General features: G+C 45.1%; 1 protein-coding gene across 1 annotated transcript in view; it reads left to right on the top strand.

The window, feature by feature from the left end:
- Positions 1-21,943, top strand: part of LOC124274123 — a 63,421-nt gene that overhangs the window by 38,102 nt on the left and 3,376 nt on the right. The window contains exons 10-15 of the mRNA XM_046709440.1: positions 6,680-6,797; positions 7,052-7,114; positions 7,416-7,584; positions 7,892-7,977; positions 8,372-8,539; positions 11,629-11,698. Coding sequence (XP_046565396.1) covers positions 6,680-6,797; positions 7,052-7,114; positions 7,416-7,584; positions 7,892-7,977; positions 8,372-8,539; positions 11,629-11,698 — 674 coding nt within the window. The remainder of the gene's footprint in view (positions 1-6,679; positions 6,798-7,051; positions 7,115-7,415; positions 7,585-7,891; positions 7,978-8,371; positions 8,540-11,628; positions 11,699-21,943) is intronic.

Genomic DNA, 21,943 nt, shown 5'->3' on the forward strand with positions numbered 1-21,943 from the left:
GGTGGACGTCTACAACGCTACTGGGAGAATTGGGGAATTCTTCAGGACGACTACGTATCCCAGATCCTACACAGAGGATACAAGATACAACTACAAGCAGTACCACCATTGACGAGCAATTCTCTGGCCCACAACTATGCTATCGACCAGATGGAGAACCTATTCGACGCCATCACAACTCTACTCGAGAAGGAGGCGATAGAAGAAATAAATCGGGAGCTCATCACGCTCGGTTTTTACTCCCCAATCTTCTTAGTACCAAAGAAAAATTCCAGGGAAAAGTTCCGACTTATCTACAACATGAGGAAATTCAACCAAGATTATCTACGCAGTCCCGCAAAGTTCAGAATGATACATCTTCCTCAACTGCGACAACTCGTACGTTCGTTAGACTACCTCGTCAGCATAGATCTACAGGATGCGTATCTTCACATCCCGATACATCCGGACTCAAGGAAATACCTAGGATTCCTCTTCATAGGACGCCACTTCCAATGGAAGGTGCTACCATTTGGAATATCGTCGGCCCCCTGGTTGTTTACTCGAGTGACAAAGCCAATTATCACATATCTACATCATCGAGGTCTACGCAGTGCGTTTTACCCGGACGACGGGATTCAAGCTCATCAAGATCCCAGTCAACTCAGACTGCAGCTAGACTTCACAATAAGGCTACTCACTCAACTAGGATGGCTAGTAAATCTCCTCAAGTTGGAACTAGAACCCACACAGGATCTTCAATTCCTAGGAATACGGCTCATCACATCGGCGAATCGTATAGTCGTCCAAGAGGAGCTTTGGGTCAAGATACAACAAATGATATCTCAAGCACTACTCTCTCTGTTACCACTACGAAGTTGGCAGAGCCTACTTGGTCTTCTCACGTCAGCACAAGACATGACACGCAGAGGAAGGCTACAACTGCGCATACTACAAGTGTTCGTGAACGCTCATTTAGACAGTTCGGACTACCGGACAGACAGAAACCATATCTTCTATGGTGGACTTGGAAGTCAAATGTTTGCAGAGGAACCTACTTATCAGAGCCGGAGTACAACACTCATCTCTACGTAGATGCATCACTTCAAGGATGGGGAGCCCACCTCGACAACGAAGTGGCAGCAGGGAAATGGTCGAGTCAGGAGCAAAGTCTTCACATCAACATGCTCGAGATGAAAGCAGTAATTAATCGCTTACTACACTGGTCCAGCATACTAAGGAACGCACAACTGATGATCCATACGGACACCTCCACAGTGGTGTTCTACGGTTATCACCATGAAGACAGGTGTTAAGCTGACCAAAGTACCAGAGATACTGGCTCTACTACGCTCCTTTAAGTTGGAAGACCAACAAAAGAAATTTAAAGCGCCTGCTTGGGATCTCAACGTAGTCTTGCAGCATCTCACCAGTGACGCTCACGAACCACTAGAAAAGACATCCTATGAGTTTCTAACACATAAAACTCTGTTCCTGGTCGCCTTGGCAACAGCAGCTCGGATGTCGGAAATACATGCTCTGGACTTTGAACGAATACGATTTGATGCACCTCGCAACATCATTCATCTGGGATTGAGATGGGACTTCATAGCAAAGAACCAACTGCCCGGTCAACCAGACAGACAATTCCACATCCCAGCACTCTTGGCAGTCCTTGGGCCACAGGATACTCAGGATCTATCCTTATGCCCAGTCAGAGCATTGAAAGTCTACCTACAAAGGTCTAAGACGAGGAGACGAAAATTCAAGAGCCTTACCATCCCTCTATCTACGGAGACGCCTACAGAGATCTCACATACGATGATATCGATATGGATGAGAGCCGTCATCCTTAGGGCCTACAAAGCAGCAGGACTTGAGCTTCCACGAGCCTCCAATCCTCATGAAGTCAGAGCGCTGGCATCGACACTCGCTCTACATGGAAACTGCCCCATCTCAACAATAATGGAGCGCTGCTTTTGGAAGTGAGAGACGGTGTTTGCCAACCACTACCTCAGAGACATTGCTACCGAGGATCTCTTTGGCATTCACCAGTTTGGGCCTCTTGTTGTAGCACAATTGACAGTTCCTCAAAGGCGCTGAGATGAATCTCACCCTTTTATCACGTGACTTGTAAAAGCCAACGCTCTGAAGAGCTAGAGCTTACAGTCCATGCGCACGTCTAGGACAGGTCAGCATGAGTGACAGACCCTATACTTGTAAGGACTTATTCGTATATGAAGAAGGGTCGCTTCTCCACTTGATGCGAGCATCAAGACATGGAGTTGTATAAATCCACACTTAATGTCAGGAGAAGCGGTTCCAGAGAAATCTGACAAGTTGTGGTTCCCCCAAACTCATCAGAGGAAGCTGGAAGAAAGGATCAGCATAGTACTATAAGAAGTTCCCTCAGGGGGGTATGCAGGACGTAAATCAGCAATGAATTCAGAGTGGCTTGACCCACCACCGTTTCCGTTGGATTCTACAAGCAATTAAGCATGAGTCGGATAAGGAAAAATATGTACTTTTTTTTTCTTAAAATTGATATTTTATACTTATCCTGACTCATGAAGTAAACCCTCCCAACCTCCACTCATGGCACTGTGGATTCCCTGTAATCCAGGTGTCGGGCATATAATTCGGAGAGAGTGAAGAGCATGTTGGGTCATGTGACGGTATTTCCCGCCAAAACATCTAAAGGGAGATAACACTGGGTGAGTGATTTTACGTCCGCTTTTTTAAGGGAGCTTCAAAAGGGGATTCAAGTGTTCCACTATCATTCGCAAGAAGGAGACAAGCAATTAAGCATGAGTCAGGATGAGTATAAAATATCAATTTTAATTTAAAAAAATTACATCATTGTTGAGAGTATATTACAGTGTTGACAGTATATAGAGTTTGAGAGTATATAGTGGTGTTGAGAGTACATGTATATTAGCATTGTTGAGAGTATATCGCTGCGTTGAGAGTATATAGCGATATTGAGGTTATATAGTGTTGTTCAGAGTATATAGCAGGGTTGAGAGTACATGTATGTACCATCATTGAGAGTATTTAGCATCTTTGAGAGTATATAACAGTGTTGAGAGGATAGGGAGCATTGAGAGTATATGACAATGTTGAGAGTATATAGACTGACTGACTGACTGAGTTTGTTTTTACGCCGCTTTTAGCAATATTCCAGCAATATCATGGCAGGTGACACCAGAAATGGGCTTCACACATTGTACCCATGTGGGGAATCAAACCCGGGTCTTCGGCGTGACGAACAAACGCTTTAACCACTAAGCTACCCCACCGCCCCGAGAGTATATAGATGTTGGGAGTAAAGATGTTGAGTGTGTGTAGGTGTTGAGAGGATATACCGTGCCGTTGAGCAGCAGATACTCTGGATAGCAGGTGCTATAGAAATCAATTATATTACTATTATCAGATAGATGTTGAGTGTATATAGCGTTGTTGAGAGTTCAAAGCAGTGTATATAGCGTTGTTAAGAGTATATAACGTGGTTGAGAGTATATAGCGATGTTGAGAGTATATAACGGTATTGAGAGTATATAGTGTTGTTGAGAGTATATAGCGGTGTTGAGAGTATATAACAGTGTTGAGAGTATATAACAGTATTGAGAGTATATAGCGTGTTTGAGAGTATATAGCGGTGTTGAGTGTATATAACAGTGTTGAGAGTATATAGCGGTGTTGAGTGTATATAACAGTGTTGAGAGTATATAGCGGTGTTGAGAGTATATAACAGTGTTGAGAGTATATAGCGTTGTTGAGAGTATATAGCTTTGTTGAGAGTATATAGCAGTGTTGAGAGTATATGGCGATGTTGAGAGTATATCACAGTATTGAGAGTATATAGCGTTGTTGAGAGTATATAGCAGTGTTGAGAGTATATAGCAGTGTTGAGAGTATATAGCGTTGTTGAGAGTATATAACAGTGTTGAGAGTATATAGCGTTGTTGAGAGTATATAACAGTGTTGAGAGTATATAACAGTGTTGAGAGTATATAGCAGTGTTGAGAGTATATAGCAGTGTTGAGAGTATATAGCAGTGTTGAGAGTATATAGCAGTGTTGAGAGTATATAGCGTTGTTGAGAGTATATAACAGTGTTGAGAGTATATAGCGTTGTTGAGAGTATATAACAGTGTTGAGAGTATATAACAGTGTTGAGAGTATATAGCAGTGCTGAGAGTATATAGCGTTGTTGAGAGTATATAACAGTGTTGAGAGTATATGGCGTTGAGTGTATATAACAGTGTTGAGAGTATGTAGCGTTGTTGAGAGTATATAACAGTGTTGAGAGTATATAACAGTGTTGAGAGTATATAGCGTTGTTGAGAGTATATAACAGTGTTGAGAGTATATGGCGTTGTTGAGAGCATATAGGTGTTGAGTGTATATAGTGGTGTTGAATGTGTTTAGTGATGCACTATTGCATGACAGCCCTGACTAATGCCTTGCATGAGGAAGTGAATACTAACTGACCAGGTGATGGTACTTACTGCATGTCGTGGATTAATGCAGGTTCATAGTGGCACCAAGGCAAATCATCTAAGATCATGACATTTGTTACAGTCTACAGTCCGTTTGAGTCAGAAATGGACCGATGAATTGCAAATTTTATCATTGTACAAAATTGCCACATAAATATAAATAGTACACGTTTATCATTTACTAATACCCAACAGCTTTCTTATATTTGAAAATTTTCCGGACTCCACCAAAAAAGTTGTTTAAGAAAGTATCATCATTGAAAATGCACAAGTTGTTATCTGTCGCGGCTGGGTGAAACCGCAGAAATGGAACAACCACTATCTTGTCGTGCACGGGATACACATGCCTGATGAAAAATGAAGTTGAATGCTGACGTGAAACAGTTGATGATTAAAGTGTACGATTTTTTTCCGTGTTGAAGCCAAAAGGGGCAAACCATTTTATGCCATTAATAAATTCCGTAAGCGGGCAGCAAAAGCTTTAGGAGTATCAGCAAGGGTACTGACAAATATTCTGGAACACAAACATTGTGAGGGTGATGCGAAGCAGGTAGGGGTCGTGTCAAAATCACACAAATTAAGACATTTGGACAACTTTCAAAAGAACCTTGTAAGGCAGTCTATCAACAAGCTCTATTCTGAAAACAAATACATGTCGCTGAAAATTTTATAAAAACATTTGAAGCAAGAACACAACCACAGAGTATCAAATTACACACTCCGGCGACTCTTACACTCTTTCGGGTATCGTTATAAGAAAATATGGGGGGAGAATAGGTCAGTACTCTGTGAACGCCCTGATATCGTTCGCTTGAGAAATAATTTTCTCAGGGTTATAAAGAAGAAGCGCGAGGAAGGGTTTGAGCCAGTGTACTTGGACGAGACCTGGGTCAATGCCTCGCACACTTCCAGCAGTCAGTGGGTACCCGATGGGGGTGATAAGGGGTCACGTAGAAAGCTGCCTCTAGGGAAAGGAGAGAGACTAATCATTCTCCATGCTGGCTGCTCCAGCACAGGCTTTCTCCCAGGCTGCGACTTGGTATTCAGGGCAAAGTCCACAGATAACAGAGACTACCATTCCGAGATGAATGGTGCGGTTTTCCTCGATTGGGTTAAAAACAAGTTGGTACCAGCTTTACCAGAGAAGTCTTTTATCGTAATGGACAATGCCCCATACCACAGCGTGCAGGACCCCGACAGTAAAGCCCCCACATCGAACAGTCAAAAAGGTGATATGATATCATGGCTCGACAAATTTCAGATCGCTCGGCCTTCAAAGGCAACGAAGCCTCAGTTATATGAGATCATAAAAACCCACAAAGGTGAACCTTTCTACAAAGTTGACAGTTACATAAAAAGTAAGGGTCACGATATTCTGCGACTTCCACCCTATCACTGTGACCTTAACCCAATTGAGATGATATGGGGTATTGTCAAAGGAGATGTTGCCAGATCAAACACAACTTTTAGATTACGTGATGTAGAGGTTTTGGTTAAGGAATCCCATTGAACAAGGTTACTGGTCTCGGGATGGCTTACAACAGGCAACTGTGGCACCACTTGTCATCCCTTTAAGTCGTGACTATGACACTACGACAGACGAGGAACCGACAGGTCTCCCGGAATAGATTTTGAGATGTCCCCCACCATGACTGGCTGTTCCGTTTCTGCGGTTTCACCCCGCCGCGACAGATAACAACTTGTGCGTTGTCAATGATGATACTTTCTTAAACAACTTTTTCGGTGGAGTCCGGAAAATTTTCAAATATAAGAAAGCTGTTGGGTATTAGTAAATGATAAACATGTGTACTATTTATATTTATGTGGCAATTTTGTACAATGATAAAATTTGCAATTCATCGGTCCGTTTCTGACTCAAACGGACTGTACATGTCAGTGCTTTTCAATGCAGCTGTATTGAGTTCATATATTATGTGAAACCATGATACCAAAGAATGTACAGAAAAGTCACTGGCCCCTGATCTTTCTAGCTTATAAGTGAGGGACTCCATATAAGGCAGAACTTATTTCAATAAATTTAAATGATTTGTGATCCAAATTATGCCAGTTACATTGTGCTGACAAATATCTATTAACATTAAGTGGTACAATATATGTTGAAACATCTCAGTAGATGAGCTTTGCTGTGTGTACTGGATGACATCAGATTGTTACAGTAGCCGTCTACATCTGTTGCAGCAGTGCGAGATGAGTCTCACCCCAGCCTCAAGTCCCGGCACAGCGTCCTCCCCTCCGTGGAAGCCAACTCCCTCAACCGCAGCCCGGCAGCATGGGTGGCGGACCAGAACCGCAGGATGTAAGTAGTGCCACCGCCATGGGTCCTGGCTGAGGTTGTCATCATCATAGATACCATGTCACTTTGTACCTGTTGCAAAATCCTGAAGACTTGTGTGTTTGGTTCAGTGTGTCCTGGAAATAATTGTACTTCGTGAATGCAAATTTGTACGGTTGTAATGTACATTATAGTTATTCCCGTAAATTCGGGTCTTCCGTTGATTATGTATTCCATAATCTGATGATGATGATGATGATGATGATGATTTATTACAGCTTGGAAGGTCAAGACAGAGTGGAAGTTACTGTGCCACAAATAGAAGATGACAAATCTAGAGTGTGAGTAGAAACCATAATGTATGCCAGCAGGGGTAGTGATGAAGAGACTGTTAAGTCATGTGTGAAAAGAGTGTGGTTTGGAGAATGAATTGTAGTGTTTAAAAAAATAGCATTTCTCAATAATAATCCGTTGAAATATGATAACAGTATATTATGAATGGAGATGTCGACATGTTGCAATGTATAAGTTTAATGTATGAATTTCTATACTGATGATGCGATATAAAACAACCAACGTTTCCAATCACAGCAAAAATAACTGCGTTTCATGTTACATGAGTTTATATAACTCTCCCTCCAGTCCTGATAGTGACATGGAGGTTGACCACAATGACATGAGACCAGGAGCTGTCAGTCCTGGACCTCCACCCCCAACCACTGCAGCGCTGACGGTGACCAGCGGGCCGACGGTAGGAGGGGACAGGCACAGTGTCACCCCAGCCAAACCTACGACGCCTCACCCACTCAAGGTCAATACCGCAGCTGTTTCTTAGTCTTCCAGAAGTTAACTGTTTTTATAGAGGGAAATTGTAGGTGAGGACAGTAATTTTATATAAATTTAACCTTTTCAAAAGATTGATTAATTTCAATCAGTGAAAGCTCAATTTGTTGTTGCCTCTCTTGTCATTTATATATATGTCTCGTTTCCTATTTCCACCTGGACTGTATTCCAGCATGATGGTGTGTATTCCAAGACACTTGGACATATGGGAGGAGGAGGGTATTTATCTATGAGAGTCGGCAATCTGCCTACAGTGTGTAGTTCATGTTTGACAGGGTGCTGAGTTGGTGGAGTCCGTGCCAGACATGGAGAAGGACCAGCTTCGTGCCACTTTCCACCGCCTGGACACCGATATGGATGGGTGAGACCATGTTGACACTCAAGCTGAAACTCTTAGTTGGCCAGGTGGATTTAGTACCAATTTTGTAATGCTATTAAATACAAATGCTGATTTGCACACATAATGCTGTCTGTTCACAAACTCTGGCATGACATGTCTCACAGAGGAAGTGATATTTTACCCTGAATGACCATAGACACTTTTAACACGTTTTTAAGCTGGTAATCAAATTGGACTTGAGATACCAAATTCAAATATTCTTGAAACCATAGCTAGTGCTGCCTGTGAAGGAGGAACTCTCCTGAGCATGTACAAGTACAACTTGTATAGCCTTGTTTGACTGGCCTTGCTACACTGACAGAAACAAGTCCATCTGTACTGTCACATACACTTGTGTCTTGTGTCTGCTTAACAGGAATCTCAACTACAACCAGCTGAAAACACAGATTCCAGACACACTGTCCCAGACACAGGAGCTGTTCACAAAGCAGGTGTATGACATCATCCGCTCCAACAGCGACGCCTTCAATGTTGAGGACTTTATGAACATGAAGCAATTGACTCAAGCCCTGGAGAACCTAGGGTGAGCAATAGTTGATATATACCCTAGACCTGATATAGTGAATATATACCCTAGACCTGATATAGTGGATATATACCCTAGACCTGGCATAGTGGATATATACCCTAGACCTGATATAGTGGATATATACCCTAGACCTGATATAGTGGATATATACCCTAGATTTGATACAGTGAATATATATCCTAGACCTGATATAGTGAATATATACCCTAGACCTGATATAGTGGATATATACCCTAGACCTCGCATAGTGGATATATACCCTTTACCTTATATAGTGAATATATACCCTAGACCTGATATAGTGAATATATACCCTAGACCTGATATAGTGGATATATACCCTAGATTTGATACAGTGAATATATATCCTAGACCTGATATAGTGAATATATACCCTAGACCTGATATAGTGGATATATACCCTAGACCTGGCATAGTGGATATATACCCTTTACCTGATATAGTGAATATATACCCTAGACCTGATATAGTGGATATATACCCTAGACCTGGCATAGTGAATATATACCCTAGACCTGATATAGTGAATATATACCCTTTACCTGACATAGTTGATATATATATACCCTAGATTTGATACAGTGAATATATATCCTAGACCTGATATAGTGAATATATACCCAAGACCTGATATAGTGAATATATACCCTAGACCTGGCATAGTGGATATATGCCCTAGACCTGATATAGTGGATATATACCCTAGACCTGGCATAGTGGATATATACCCTAGACCTGATATGGTGGATATATACCCTAGACCTGATATAGTGGATATATACCCTAGATTTGATACAGTGAATATATATCCTAGACCTGATATAGTGAATATATACCCTAGACCTGATATAGTGGATATATACCCTAGACCTGGCATAGTGGATATATACCCTTTACCTGATATAGTGAATATATACCCTAGACCTGATATAGTGAATATATACCCTAGACCTGATATAGTGGATATATACCCTAGATTTGATACAGTGAATATATATCCTAGACCTGATATAGTGAATATATACCCTAGACCTGATATAGTGGATATATACCCTAGACCTGGCATAGTGGATATATACCCTTTACCTGATATAGTGAATATATACCCTAGACCTGATATAGTGGATATATACCCTAGATTTGATACAGTGAATATATATCCTAGACCTGATATAGTGAATATATACCCTAGACCTGATATAGTGGATATATACCCTAGACCTGGCATAGTGGATATATACCCTTTACCTGATATAGTGAATATATACCCTAGACCTGATATAGTGGATATATACCCTAGACCTGGCATAGTGGATATATACCCTAGACCTGATATAGTGAATATATACCCTTTACCTGACATAGTTGATATATATATACCCTAGATTTGATACAGTGAATATATATCCTAGACCTGATATAGTGAATATATACCCTAGACCTGATATAGTGAATATATACCCTAGACCTGGCATAGTGGATATATACCCTTTACCTGATATAGTGAATATATACCCTAGACCTGATATAGTGAATATATACCCTAGACCTGGCATAGTGGATATATACCCTAGACCTGATATAGTGAATATATACCCTTTACCTGACATAGTTGATATATATATACCCTAGATTTGATACAGTGAATATATATCCTAGACCTGATATAGTGAATATATACCCTAGACCTGATATAGTGAATATATACCCTAGACCTGGCATAGTGGATATATGCCCTAGACCTGATATAGTGGATATATACCCTAGACCTGATATAGTGGATATATACCCTAGACCTGATATAGTGAATATATACCCTAGACCTGGCATAGTGGATATATACCCTAGACCTGATATAGTGGATATATACCCTAGATTTGATATAGTGAATGTATGCCTTAGACCTGATATAGTGAATATATACCCTAGACCTGATATAGTGGATATATACCCTAGATTTGATACAGTGAATATATACCCTAGACCTGATATACTGAATATATACCCTAGACCTGATATAGTGAATATGTACCCTTGACCTGATATAGTGAATATATACTCTAGACCTGATATAGTGAATATATACCCAAGACCTGATATAGTGAATATATACCCAAGACCTGATATAGTGAATATGTACCCTTGACCTAGCTGATATAGTGAACAAATACCCTAGACCTGATATACTGAATATGTACCCTTGACCTGATATAATGAATGTATACCCTAGACCTGATATGCTGAATATGTACCCTTTACCTGATATAGTGAATATGTACCCTTGACCTGATATAGTGAATATATACCCTAGACCTGATATAGTGAATATATACCCAAGACCTGATATAGTGAATATGTACCCTTGATCTAGCTGATATAGTGAACATATACCCTAGACCTGATATACTGAATATGTACCCTTGACCTGATATAATGAATGTATACCCTAGACCTGATATGCTGAATATGTACCCTTTACCTGATATAGTGAATATGTACCCTTGACCTGATATAATTAATGTATACCCTAGACCTAATGAGGTTGATAGTTTACAAGTGGGTGTTAAAGAGGCTAACTATCTAAGAACTGTGTCACATAGCTGTCAACCCCTGAGATTTGCAATGAGTGAGAAACCCCTGTCCATGTGGCGCAGCCCCGGGCGGGTTTTTTTTAGGTTATTCAAAGATGATTTTTATGTCATTTGGTGCTAGTTGATAAGCTAAAAAAAATTAAAAACATAAAAAATAACAAAATATTTCATAATTTTCTTATAATCCGGACAATTCCGTTCTACAACAATGTTCTCTTGGTATAATGGCATGTTATGTTGTTAAAACAATATTTAAAAAAAATAATCAATAATGTGTGAGTTTGGAGAGTGCGTGACATTTAGGTAAAATGGGTGAGTCTCACGCACGATGCGTGAGAGTTGACAGGTATGATGTCATGATGCCTAGATAGTGTCATGTCTGTAGATATCCAGGCTAGCTATCACTGGTGAGTCTTCAGAGATGTTTCTCCTTGCTACTGTTGTTGTTCAGGGTAGTTTCTTGTTCTGCAGGGGAGATGCCAAGATGGCCTTTCAGGACCTGGATACAAACAGCTTGGCAACTGCAATACGGAAATTTGTGGTGAGTTTCACATGCTGCAGATATTAATGTGTGCATTATGCCCTGGAGTTAAAAACACCTGGTCAAGTAAATTAACATGTGAGGCTTCCTCGTGAACAGGGGCGGTGGGGTAGCCTAGTAGTTAAAGTGTTCGCTCATCACGCCGAAGACCCGGGTTCGAATCCCCACATGGGCACAATGTGTGAAGCCCATTTCTGGTGTCCCCCGCTGTGATATTGCTGGAATATTGCTAAAAGCGGCGTAAAACCATACTCACTCACTCACTCACTCCTCGTGGACATGTTTGTCCTTGTTGTGTTTACAACACCTGAACTCAAGTCTCTCACATGCAACTACCTTTACAACACGTGACAATTCATTACATGGGAAACTAGAGATGTCAGCCACCTTGGATTAATGTGAAATCTGAAAAAGTGAACTCTCGCTATGAGCAATCACAATGTGTTAATATTTTTCCTTATCCTGACTCATGCTTAATTGCTTGTCTTCTTCCTCTTGCGAACATAGTGAAACACTTGTATCTCCTTATTGAAGCTCCCTTCAATAAAGCGTACTTAAAATCACTAACCACTACTCACCAAGAGTTATCCCTTCTTCCTGTTTTGGCGGAAACATGCTTCACTCTTTCCTTCTTCGCCCAGTGAGCAGGTTGTGAGAGCGCCTGTGTCTCCTTACGGCACTATATCCTTTCATTACTTAGTCAGTTACCTCTATTAGTCTATTATAGAGGTTTAGCTGGTATCCTTCATCAATGTGATTTGATATTTAATTGTATTTAGCACTGTTTATTCACGGTGTAGTCCGTGTTTGTTCAGTAGTTTACGTTCATGAAAATCTGTTCCAAATGTAAGTTACGTTTCTCTGCTGCTGACCCGCACCTAATATGCCCTAGCTGCACGGTACCATGTTCTTTCAGCGCACGCTGCAATTATTGCAAGCGTTTATCTACTTGTGCATTTAATAAATACCTTCTTTGCGTCCTGAGACGTGCCGCAGATAGGTCGAGAAGGGTTGATCCAGTCATGGATAATTCAGCTGAGTCCCTCACCAGTCATCTGCTGTCTGACGACCCCCTACCGTCTGGTGTTCCGCTGGAGTTTGCCTCAGAGGAGAGGCGTGGGACAAAGTCCGCCATCTCCAAGAAGAGACCTGCTTCTCCAGACATCCCGTCGTCGCAGTCTAAGAACTCGGAGGTCGTCATCAACCCAGCGCAGACTCCGCACCCCCAGGGCAGCGTCCACCACCAAGGGGAAGTCAGCGCAGACAACCAGAACTTTCTCAGCCGAGATTGTTCCCTTGACAGAACAGGGTCTGTATGATGATCAGCCGATCATCATCCCTCAGGTTCCTCGCAAGAAACGACCGGTCTCAGCTACGGTGACTTCAGCGCAGATCTCTTCTCAACCCGAGGTATCAACGCTGACAACAGATGACCATCCAGTGGGTCCCGTCGCCATCACCACAGAAAGGGCAGCGCCAGTACCACCGCAGGCCTTCAACCTGGGCGACTTCATGCAGCAGTTCTCCCAGCAGATCATGGAGATGATGGAGCAGCGTTACGGCCAGGAAAAGAAGTCACAGCCAGCCCAGGTCCCGAGCCTTCGGGAAGGCTCCAACGCAGACATCATCTCTGAGGGGCCTGCCATCAACGTGACTTCTGCCAGCAGAACTACACTCCCGGACCAGCCTGCACGAAGGTCGACTCAACCATCCCCTGCTGAGGACTTGGACGATCAGCATCCGCGAAATCGAAGGCGTTCGCGAAGGAGGAATCGCTCATCCCCTGACTCTGGATCGGACAACCAGATGTTCAATCCCCAGATGCGGACTCAGATGTTCAGCGTTCGCGAAGGACTTCAGCTACAGTATCCAAGACATCTTCATCCCGCAGATCGTCGAGGGATTCACCAGGACCTTCGCGAACCCACAGTCGTTCATATCCGTGCAGCCCCCGCGCAGGTCACCCCACAGGCACAGTTCGCCGGGCCATTCTCCACGCCGATCTTCATGCCGATCTCCACGCAGGTCTCCACGAAGGTCACCACGACGTTCGCCCAACAAGTCTCCGGGCAGGTCTCCGCGCAGGTCTCCATGCAGATCTCCACCCAGGTCACCACAGTCACGTAGGACTCCACCTCCACGGAGGAGTATCAACGTCCCTTACTCAGCACTCCTGTCACTGAGGATGATGGCGGCATCGTCTTTTCGGACTCTGAAATACGTTACTGGATGGCTAATGGATTGGACTTGGCTTCACCATCTAAAGACGATAATCCGGCTCACACCTATCTTATGAGAGAGGATGATGTCGACACGCTCACTCTGCCCCCGATTGATCCCATCGCAGCGGTTCCACAGAACCTGGACGCAGCCTTCAAGTCAGCCACTAAAGCCCAGGCGCCGCACCTACCACAGTTCAACGCCAGGAAGTTCTCCTCCCATAACATGGATCCTTTCCTAAAAGCTCAGGACATAGACGAGAACTTCAAGGTCATCAGCGATGCCAAGGCCAAGTCGTACAAGATTGAGGACAGGAAGCTGGCTCAAGTGGAAACTATGACCAGACGGATGTTCTTCGGCCTCAACAGATCTCGGGCAATCAACGAAACGCTCATCGCCAAGTTTCGAGACTCCACTGCGGAAGAAGATAGAATGATTTATTCAGCCCTCCTTATGCAGAAGAAGGACCAACAGTTCATGACAGACCACCTTTCATCCATCTCCGCAGCGCTGACACTGGCTAATCGACAAGGTCTCCTCGCCTCCTGCAGTTGAAGTGATCAGTTTACCAAGTCACTCTACACAGCCCCGTGGTCCATCTTCGCTGGAGAAATCGACATGGTTGCTATGGAAGTTACCAAAGACTCAAGAGAAGTCCTAATGATCAAGTCCATAGACACTCTGGCCAGCGTCATCAGGCAGACATCCCAGCGTTACTCGGGAAGATCCAAGTTTCCTAGAATACAGAGGGCACAGGACAAGAAAGTGGGTAGCTCCAGAGGCGGGAAAGACTCTTTTCGCCGCCCTACCGGCAACTACAGAGCAAGATCCGGACGAGGCAGGGCACCCAGAGGCTCCAGGGATTATCGACGATGAAAGACGGGTTCGGAACGACTGGAGTCTTCCACCCCCAGCCGTTCCTGTACAACCTTCCCAAGTGGGTGTATGTCTACAACTACACTGGGGACACTGGGGAATACTACAAGATCCATGCGTATCCAACATCCTAAGACAAGGATATCGCATTCAACTACGGGCTGCTCCACCGCTTACAGTCAACCCTCACAAGTTCGACTTCAAGACACATCAGATAGAGAAGTTACGAGAGGCCGTCTCATCTCTTCTAACCAAGCGGGCCATAGAAATCGTGGATCCAGTCAACATAACACCAGGTTTCTACTCCCCAGTTTTCCTGGTTCCAAAGAAAAATTCCAAAGAAAAGTTCTGACTCATCTACAATATGAGCACATTCAACAGGGATTATCTACGCAGACCTCCAAAGTTCCGCATGATACATCTACCTCAACTAATCCACCTCGTCTGTCCGATGGACTACATGGCCAGCATAGATCTACAGGATGCCTACCTGCATATCCCTATCCATCCCGACTGGAGAAAGTACCTCAGATTTACACTGGACGGGCTACATTGCCAATGGAAGGTCCTGCCATTTGGAATATCATCGGCCCCCTGGTTGTTTACAAGAGTGACGAAACGCATAGTCACATATCTACATCATCGAGGGCTACGCAGTGCATTCTACCTCGACGACGGGATTCAAGTAGATCAAGATCCAGAGCGTCTCAGACTACAGTTGAATTTCACCATCAATCTACTCACTCAGCTAGGATGGTTAGTGAATCTACTCAAGTCGGACCTAGAACCTACACAGGACCTGCAGTTTCTAGGCATCAGATTTCTCATAACGCAGAACCGTATCGTCGTGCCAGAGGACGGATGGCTCAAGATTCAACGGACAATCCCACAAGCCTTACTCTCTCCGTGGCCACTACGACATTGGCAGAGTCTGTTGGGTCTCCTCACGTCCGCACAAGACATGACAGCCAGAGGCAGACTACAGCTACGCCCGTTACAGTTCCTCATCAACGCTCATCTCGACGACCTAGAACCCTTCGGGTCTCCTGGATTACCTCAGACCTCATCTACTATGGTGGACCCGAGGTCGAATGTTTCGCGAAGGCATCTATTTAGCAGAGCCGGAGTTCAAGACTCATCTATATGCGTGGGATGGCGTCACTCCAAGGTTGGGGAGCACATCTCGACAACAATGTGGCAGCCGGGATATGGAACCAGGAAGAGAGAAGTCTGCATATCAACATGCTGGAGATGAAAGCAGTCATCAACGCCATACTCCATTGGAGCACCATTCTACAGAATGCGCATCTCATGGTACACCCAGACAACTCTACAGTGGCGTTTTACATAAACAAGCAAGGCTCAACAAGATCATTGAACCTACTGGATCTCTGCTTTCAACTGTTCGACCTCATCGACGATCTGAACATCCACGTAAGAGCATGTCACATTCCAGGAGCCCAAAATGTCTTAGCAGACGCACTCTCCCGTCCAACTTAACCATCGCCAACGGAATGGATGCTCCATCCAGAGATCTTCACACAGATCATCAAGGAAATAGGAGCTCAGTTGATAGACCTCTTCGCCACACGCTTCAACAATCAGCTAACAACATTCGTTTCTCCAGTCCCAGATCCACGAGGGTGGGCAACGGACGCTCTCAGCATATCCTGGGAAGGCCTAAACGCGTACGCGTTTCCACCGCCAGCGCTACTACCGAGGGTGTTACAGAAAATCAGCCAGACAAGGAACCTCCAACTGATTTTGGTCGCGCCCTACTGGCCAGCGAGAATGTGGTTCCCCATTCTCATACAAGAACTCGGACCACCAATACTGCAACTACCTTTCTACTAGTACATCCTCACACAAAGCAGGCGCACGGCAACCCAGGGGCATTCCAACTACACGTGTGGACTGTATCAAGGCATGTTTAAACAAGAGAGGGTACTCCGCCAAAGCGGCGAAAGCAGTCACCCTTGCTTTACGCAATTCTACACGCAACTAGTACGACAACACAGGTGGCGCAGCTTTGAGACCTACGCTGCTAGAAATGGATTTTCAGCTAGAAAAGCAACACATCCTCAAGTGGCGGACTATCTTTGTCACCTACGGCAAACAAAGCGACTAAAAGGGTCTACACTCTCAACGTACCTAGCGGCATTGTGCTCAGTTATCACTATAAGGACGGGTGCCAAGCTAACCAAAGTACCAGAGTTACTGGCCTTGTTACGCTCTTATAAATGGGAGGACCAAAACCAGAGATTTCAAGCTCCGGCATGGGACCTCAACATCGTTCTCAGACATCTCACAAGTGACGTCTACGAACCATTAGAGACGACATCCTTCGAATTCTTGACACAGAAAACGCTGTTCCTGCTAGCCCTAGCAACAGCAGCCAGGATGTCGGAAATTCATGCTCTAGATTACGAGAGAACGCACTTTGATGAAAATCAAAACACAGTGTATGGGACTGCGATGGGATTTCATCGCTAAGAATCAACTGCCAGGTCAACCGGACAGACAATTCCACGTCCCAGCATTATCCTCCATACTCGGACCACATGATACGCTTGACTTATCCTTGTGCCCAGTGAGAGCATTGAAAGTTTATCTACATCGATCCAGAATAAGGAGACGCAAGTTTAAACGACTTTTCGTCCCGCTATCAACAGTGACACAGACGGAAGTCTCCCGCACTACGATATCAATCTGGATAAGAACTGTCATACTACGAGCCTACAAAGCAGCAGGACTCGATCCTCCAAGAGCCTCCAACCCACACAAAATTAGAGCGCTGGCGTCAACACTCGCTCTACATGGGAATTGCTCGCTTACCACGATCATGGAGGGCTGCTTCTGGAAATCGGACATGGTGTTTGCAAACCACTTCTTGAGAGATATCGCCACCGAGGACGTCTCAGGCATTCACCATTTCGGCCCACTGGTTGTTGCACATCAGTTGACAATTCCTCACAGAAGATGAGACGTAGTCTCGCTTTCTTATCACATGACTTATCAAGCCTACACTAAGCAGAGTTCTGCTTAAGTCTCAATGTACATCTCAAGACTAGCGTAAGTGATAAACCCAGTACTTGTAAGTTTACTCGTACAGCATGGGTCGCTTCTCCACATGGAGTCGCTAAATCCACATTTAAATGTTAACAGAAAAAGTAGGACCAAAAGTTAACAATTATGGTCCCCCCATCAAAAGGCAGCTGAAAGAACACGATTGCTAACAGCAGCAGAGTTTAGCAGTAAATACAGTGCCATTATGAAGTCCCCGTAGGGGGGTATATATTGACGTAAAATTCACTAAATAAATCCTAAAGTGCTTTTCCCACCACCTTTTCCATCGGATTCTACAAGCAATTAAGCATGAGTCAGGATAAGGAAAAATATGTAATTTTCTGAATAAAATTGATATTTTATACTTATCCTGACTCATGAGGTAAGCCCTCCCAACCTCCCCACTAGACACTTTGGATTTCCCTGCAAATTCAAGTGTCGGGCTCATATTCAGGAGAGAGTGAAGCATGTGGAGGAACGGTGGCGCCAGTTCCCGCCAAAACAGGAAGAAGGGATAACTCTTGGTGAGTAGTGGTTAGTGATTTTAAGTACGCTTTATTGAAGGGAGCTTCAATAAGGAGATACAAGTGTTCCACTATGTTCGCAAGAGGAGGAAGACAAGCAATTAAGCATGAGTCAGGATAAGTATAAAATATCAATTTTATTCAGAAAATTACATTTTTAAACTTATCCTATCTCACGGTATGCACCTCTCTTCTTCTACGACCATGTGTGGAAACGTGCTGTAGGCTAAGTTGAATCAAATCTCACTGGCCTCTGACCCGCCCTGACCTCTGCCCCCACTCCGACATCAGCACCTGTCAATCATCTCTGTAAGCGTGCAGCTCGCTCAGATGATCATGTGACTACCTGTGCCTGTCATTCTCTTTCTTGTCGCTACGTCGTGTGGACGTGAAAGAAAGTTTGATTGTGTTTCTACAATGGGAAAATCTAATCGCAATAGTGCTAAAAAGCACAAACATTGCGATAAATGCAACAGCAACTTCTCTGCGGCAGACCCACATGCTTTATGTGTTGATTGTTTAGGACGTTGTGAGTGGTCTCAACGTTGCACTTTTTATGCAGACCTCAACGATGATGCTTTTCTGAATATCCCGGGATAGCTTGTAGACGCGTGTCAGACAGGGATCGTCGTCAACCATCTAAGGATCCTTCTGTGTCTAAACGCCATAAGAAAACTGCAGTCCGACGTTCAAAGTCCCCGTTGCCTGCTGAAGATTTTCTAGGGAAGGCGTCGGATTCTTACCTCAGTGAAAATTTACGTCAACTTTTCCATCCGCATGCGTCTAGCCCCATCACTTTCAAAGACTGCTCACCACCTAGGGTTGTCGTGTTGTCTACGTCTTCTCTTCAAACCCATCCCTCTTCGGTGATACCTATTCCTCAGCACACTTCTGTTCCTGAGGTGGGGGTTTCTCGTGCGGCGCTTGGTGTGATTACTAGCATTACATCTCAAGTGACGCTTCCTTGCAGTGCGGCGCTTTCCACTTCGGTGGTTGATTCTACGCCTGTTTCCCATTCGGGTCTTGTGTCGAATGTGTCAATTGCTTCGGGTGCAGTGGATGGTTTCGGTGCGGCGCTCTCTCATCCCGGTGGGGTTGACAGGTGTGTCAATGATTCCTAGAGTGCCTTTTTCCACATCTATCCCTTATCATGTACCGTTGGGTTATGGACCACCACGTTATTCTAGTGCGTCATTTGCTGCTCCAGTACCGCTTACATCAGGACAGTTACCTGTTGGTAAAGCGCCGCTTGTTACCGATCCCATGATGTCATTCAGAGCGCCGCTTGGTTCCAGTTCGGCGCTCTTGTCTGCCTCTGGTTCGGCGCTTACTCCTGGTGTTCCTGATTCGGCGCTTCCTCCCGGTGCTCCCAGTTCGGCGCTTACTCATGGTGGCTTTGGTTTGGCGCTTGCTCCCGGTGTTCCCGGTTCGGAGCTTTATCCCGGTGCTCCCGGTTCAGCGCTTTATCCCGGTGCTCCCGGTTCACTGGCTTCAAGGTTGACTCATGGGGCATTTGGTTCGACGCTTCCTCAGGGTTCAGCGCTCACCTCTCATGTGTCTAGTTCGGCGCTGGGTCCACTCAGCTCAGCTTTTGCTTCCAATGCCAGGGACCCTACGGGTTCATCGTTGCCTCATGGGGGTGTGCCTCAGTCAGTTGGATGTCCGTCTGCTCTCAGTGAGGTGCCTCGTCATCCCTTAGTGTCTGCGTTCCAACCAGTCCACTTAGCAAAGGCCTGACAAACAGTGACTTGATGACATTGGAACACGACTGGGTTCTTCCACCTCCAGTCGTGCCCTTTCTGACTTCCCCAGTTGGCGGCCGGCTTGGGACCTATGCTCCCAACTGGATCATCTTGGGAGACCCTTACGTCCTCTCCATGTTATCCACGGGGTTTCAGCTGCCAATCATCGGGGATCCTCCTCGCACTTTACTTCTGGATCGCAGAACGTATCCCGCTCAGCAGACGGCTGTTCTTCGATCCACAATAGACACCTTACTCAAGAAACTTGCGATCGAATCCCTGGGTCAGGCTCCGACCGTCCCGGGGTTCTATTCTCCAATCTTTCTGGTCCCCAATAAGGATTCGGACAAACTGAGGTTTATCTTCAACATGAAGATATTCAACGAGAGGTTTCTGCAGCCTCAGCCCCATTTTCGCATGGTATCGGTGGCACTCCTCAAGACCATTATCAAGCCGGGAGACTACATGGTCAGTTTGGATCTCCAGGATGCGTACCTGCGCATCCCGATCTTCCCGGTTCATTGCAAGTTTCTTTTTGGTTTGTCTTCGAGGGCACCCACTATCAGTGGCGTGTCCTCCCGTTCGGAATTTCTTCAGCCCCGTGGCTGTTTACACGGGTAACGAAGCCTATCACCAGTTTCCTTCACCGCAAGGGAATAGTGTTCGAGGCTTACATCGACGACTGCATTCAGGCACAGACCAATCATGCCCTTCTGCTTCGTCACATGCAGTTTGCGATACAGCTTCTTCGCCAAGAACGCTTCGTCAGTGGCAGGAGCTCCTGGGCCTCTTGACGTCGGCTCAGGCGTTGACCCTCAGTGGTCAACTACAACTTCGTCCCTTGCAGTTCTTTCTAGCGCCTTACATCAGAGTGGGAGATCCCGTTGCCTTGATCACTCTACCTCTGGAGCTCCATCCCCATCTCCTGTAGTGGATGGAAGAATTGAATGTTTGCGACAGAGTTTGGTTAGGGCCGTTTGTTCCGTCTCACCACCTGTATGTGGACGCGTCTCAACAAGGGTGGGGAGCTCATCTTCTCAATCAACAAGTGGCAGGGCTGTGGTCTCTCGTCGATCGCGCCTGTCACATCAACGTTCTGGAGTTCAGGGCGGTGATTCTTGCAATCAGTCACTGGCAGGATGTCCTACGAGCAACTTCCCTCATGATCCGATCGGACAACGCAGCGGTGGTTTGGCATATCAACAGGATGGGGTCCACGGGGTCTACTCAACTGCTGCAGTGGACCCAAAAGTTCATCGATCTGGTGGACTCTCTCAACATCTTAGTCCCAGCCAACCACATTTCGGGGGTGAAAAATGTCATCGCAGATTTTCTGTCCCGGCCGAGTCGTCCCTCTCCAATGGAATGGAGATTACATCCTCAGGTGTTCCAGACCCTTTGTCTTCCGTTGACGACTACGACAGTAGATCTCTTCCGTGGGAGGCGTTTCCGCCAGTGGCCCTTCTTCCTCACATATTAGTGAAACTGCGCGCAACTCAGAGGATGACTCTGCTTTTGGTCGCGCCCTATTGGCCGGCCAGAAGTTGGTTCATAAACCTTCAAGACCTAGCCGAACCAGATCCCATACCACTTCCCGTTCGACCCGATCTCCTGATACATCCGCACTCCGACCAGCTAGATTGGTCCCCGTTGATGCTCCATCTGCACGCTTGGTGCATCTACATCGGTCGTTAACGGCGAAGGGCTATTCTAAACGGGTGGCTTCTGCCATTTCTACAGCGCATCGTACTTCTACGAGGTCACTCTACGATGACAAATGGAAGAATTTTGAGGCGTATTGCAGGAAGAAGGGCGTC

The sequence above is a fragment of the Haliotis rubra genome, unplaced genomic scaffold (genome assembly GCF_003918875.1).
Source record: "Haliotis rubra isolate DU_JTF1 unplaced genomic scaffold, ASM391887v1 Scf188, whole genome shotgun sequence".
Lineage (NCBI taxonomy): Eukaryota > Metazoa > Mollusca > Gastropoda > Lepetellida > Haliotidae > Haliotis > Haliotis rubra.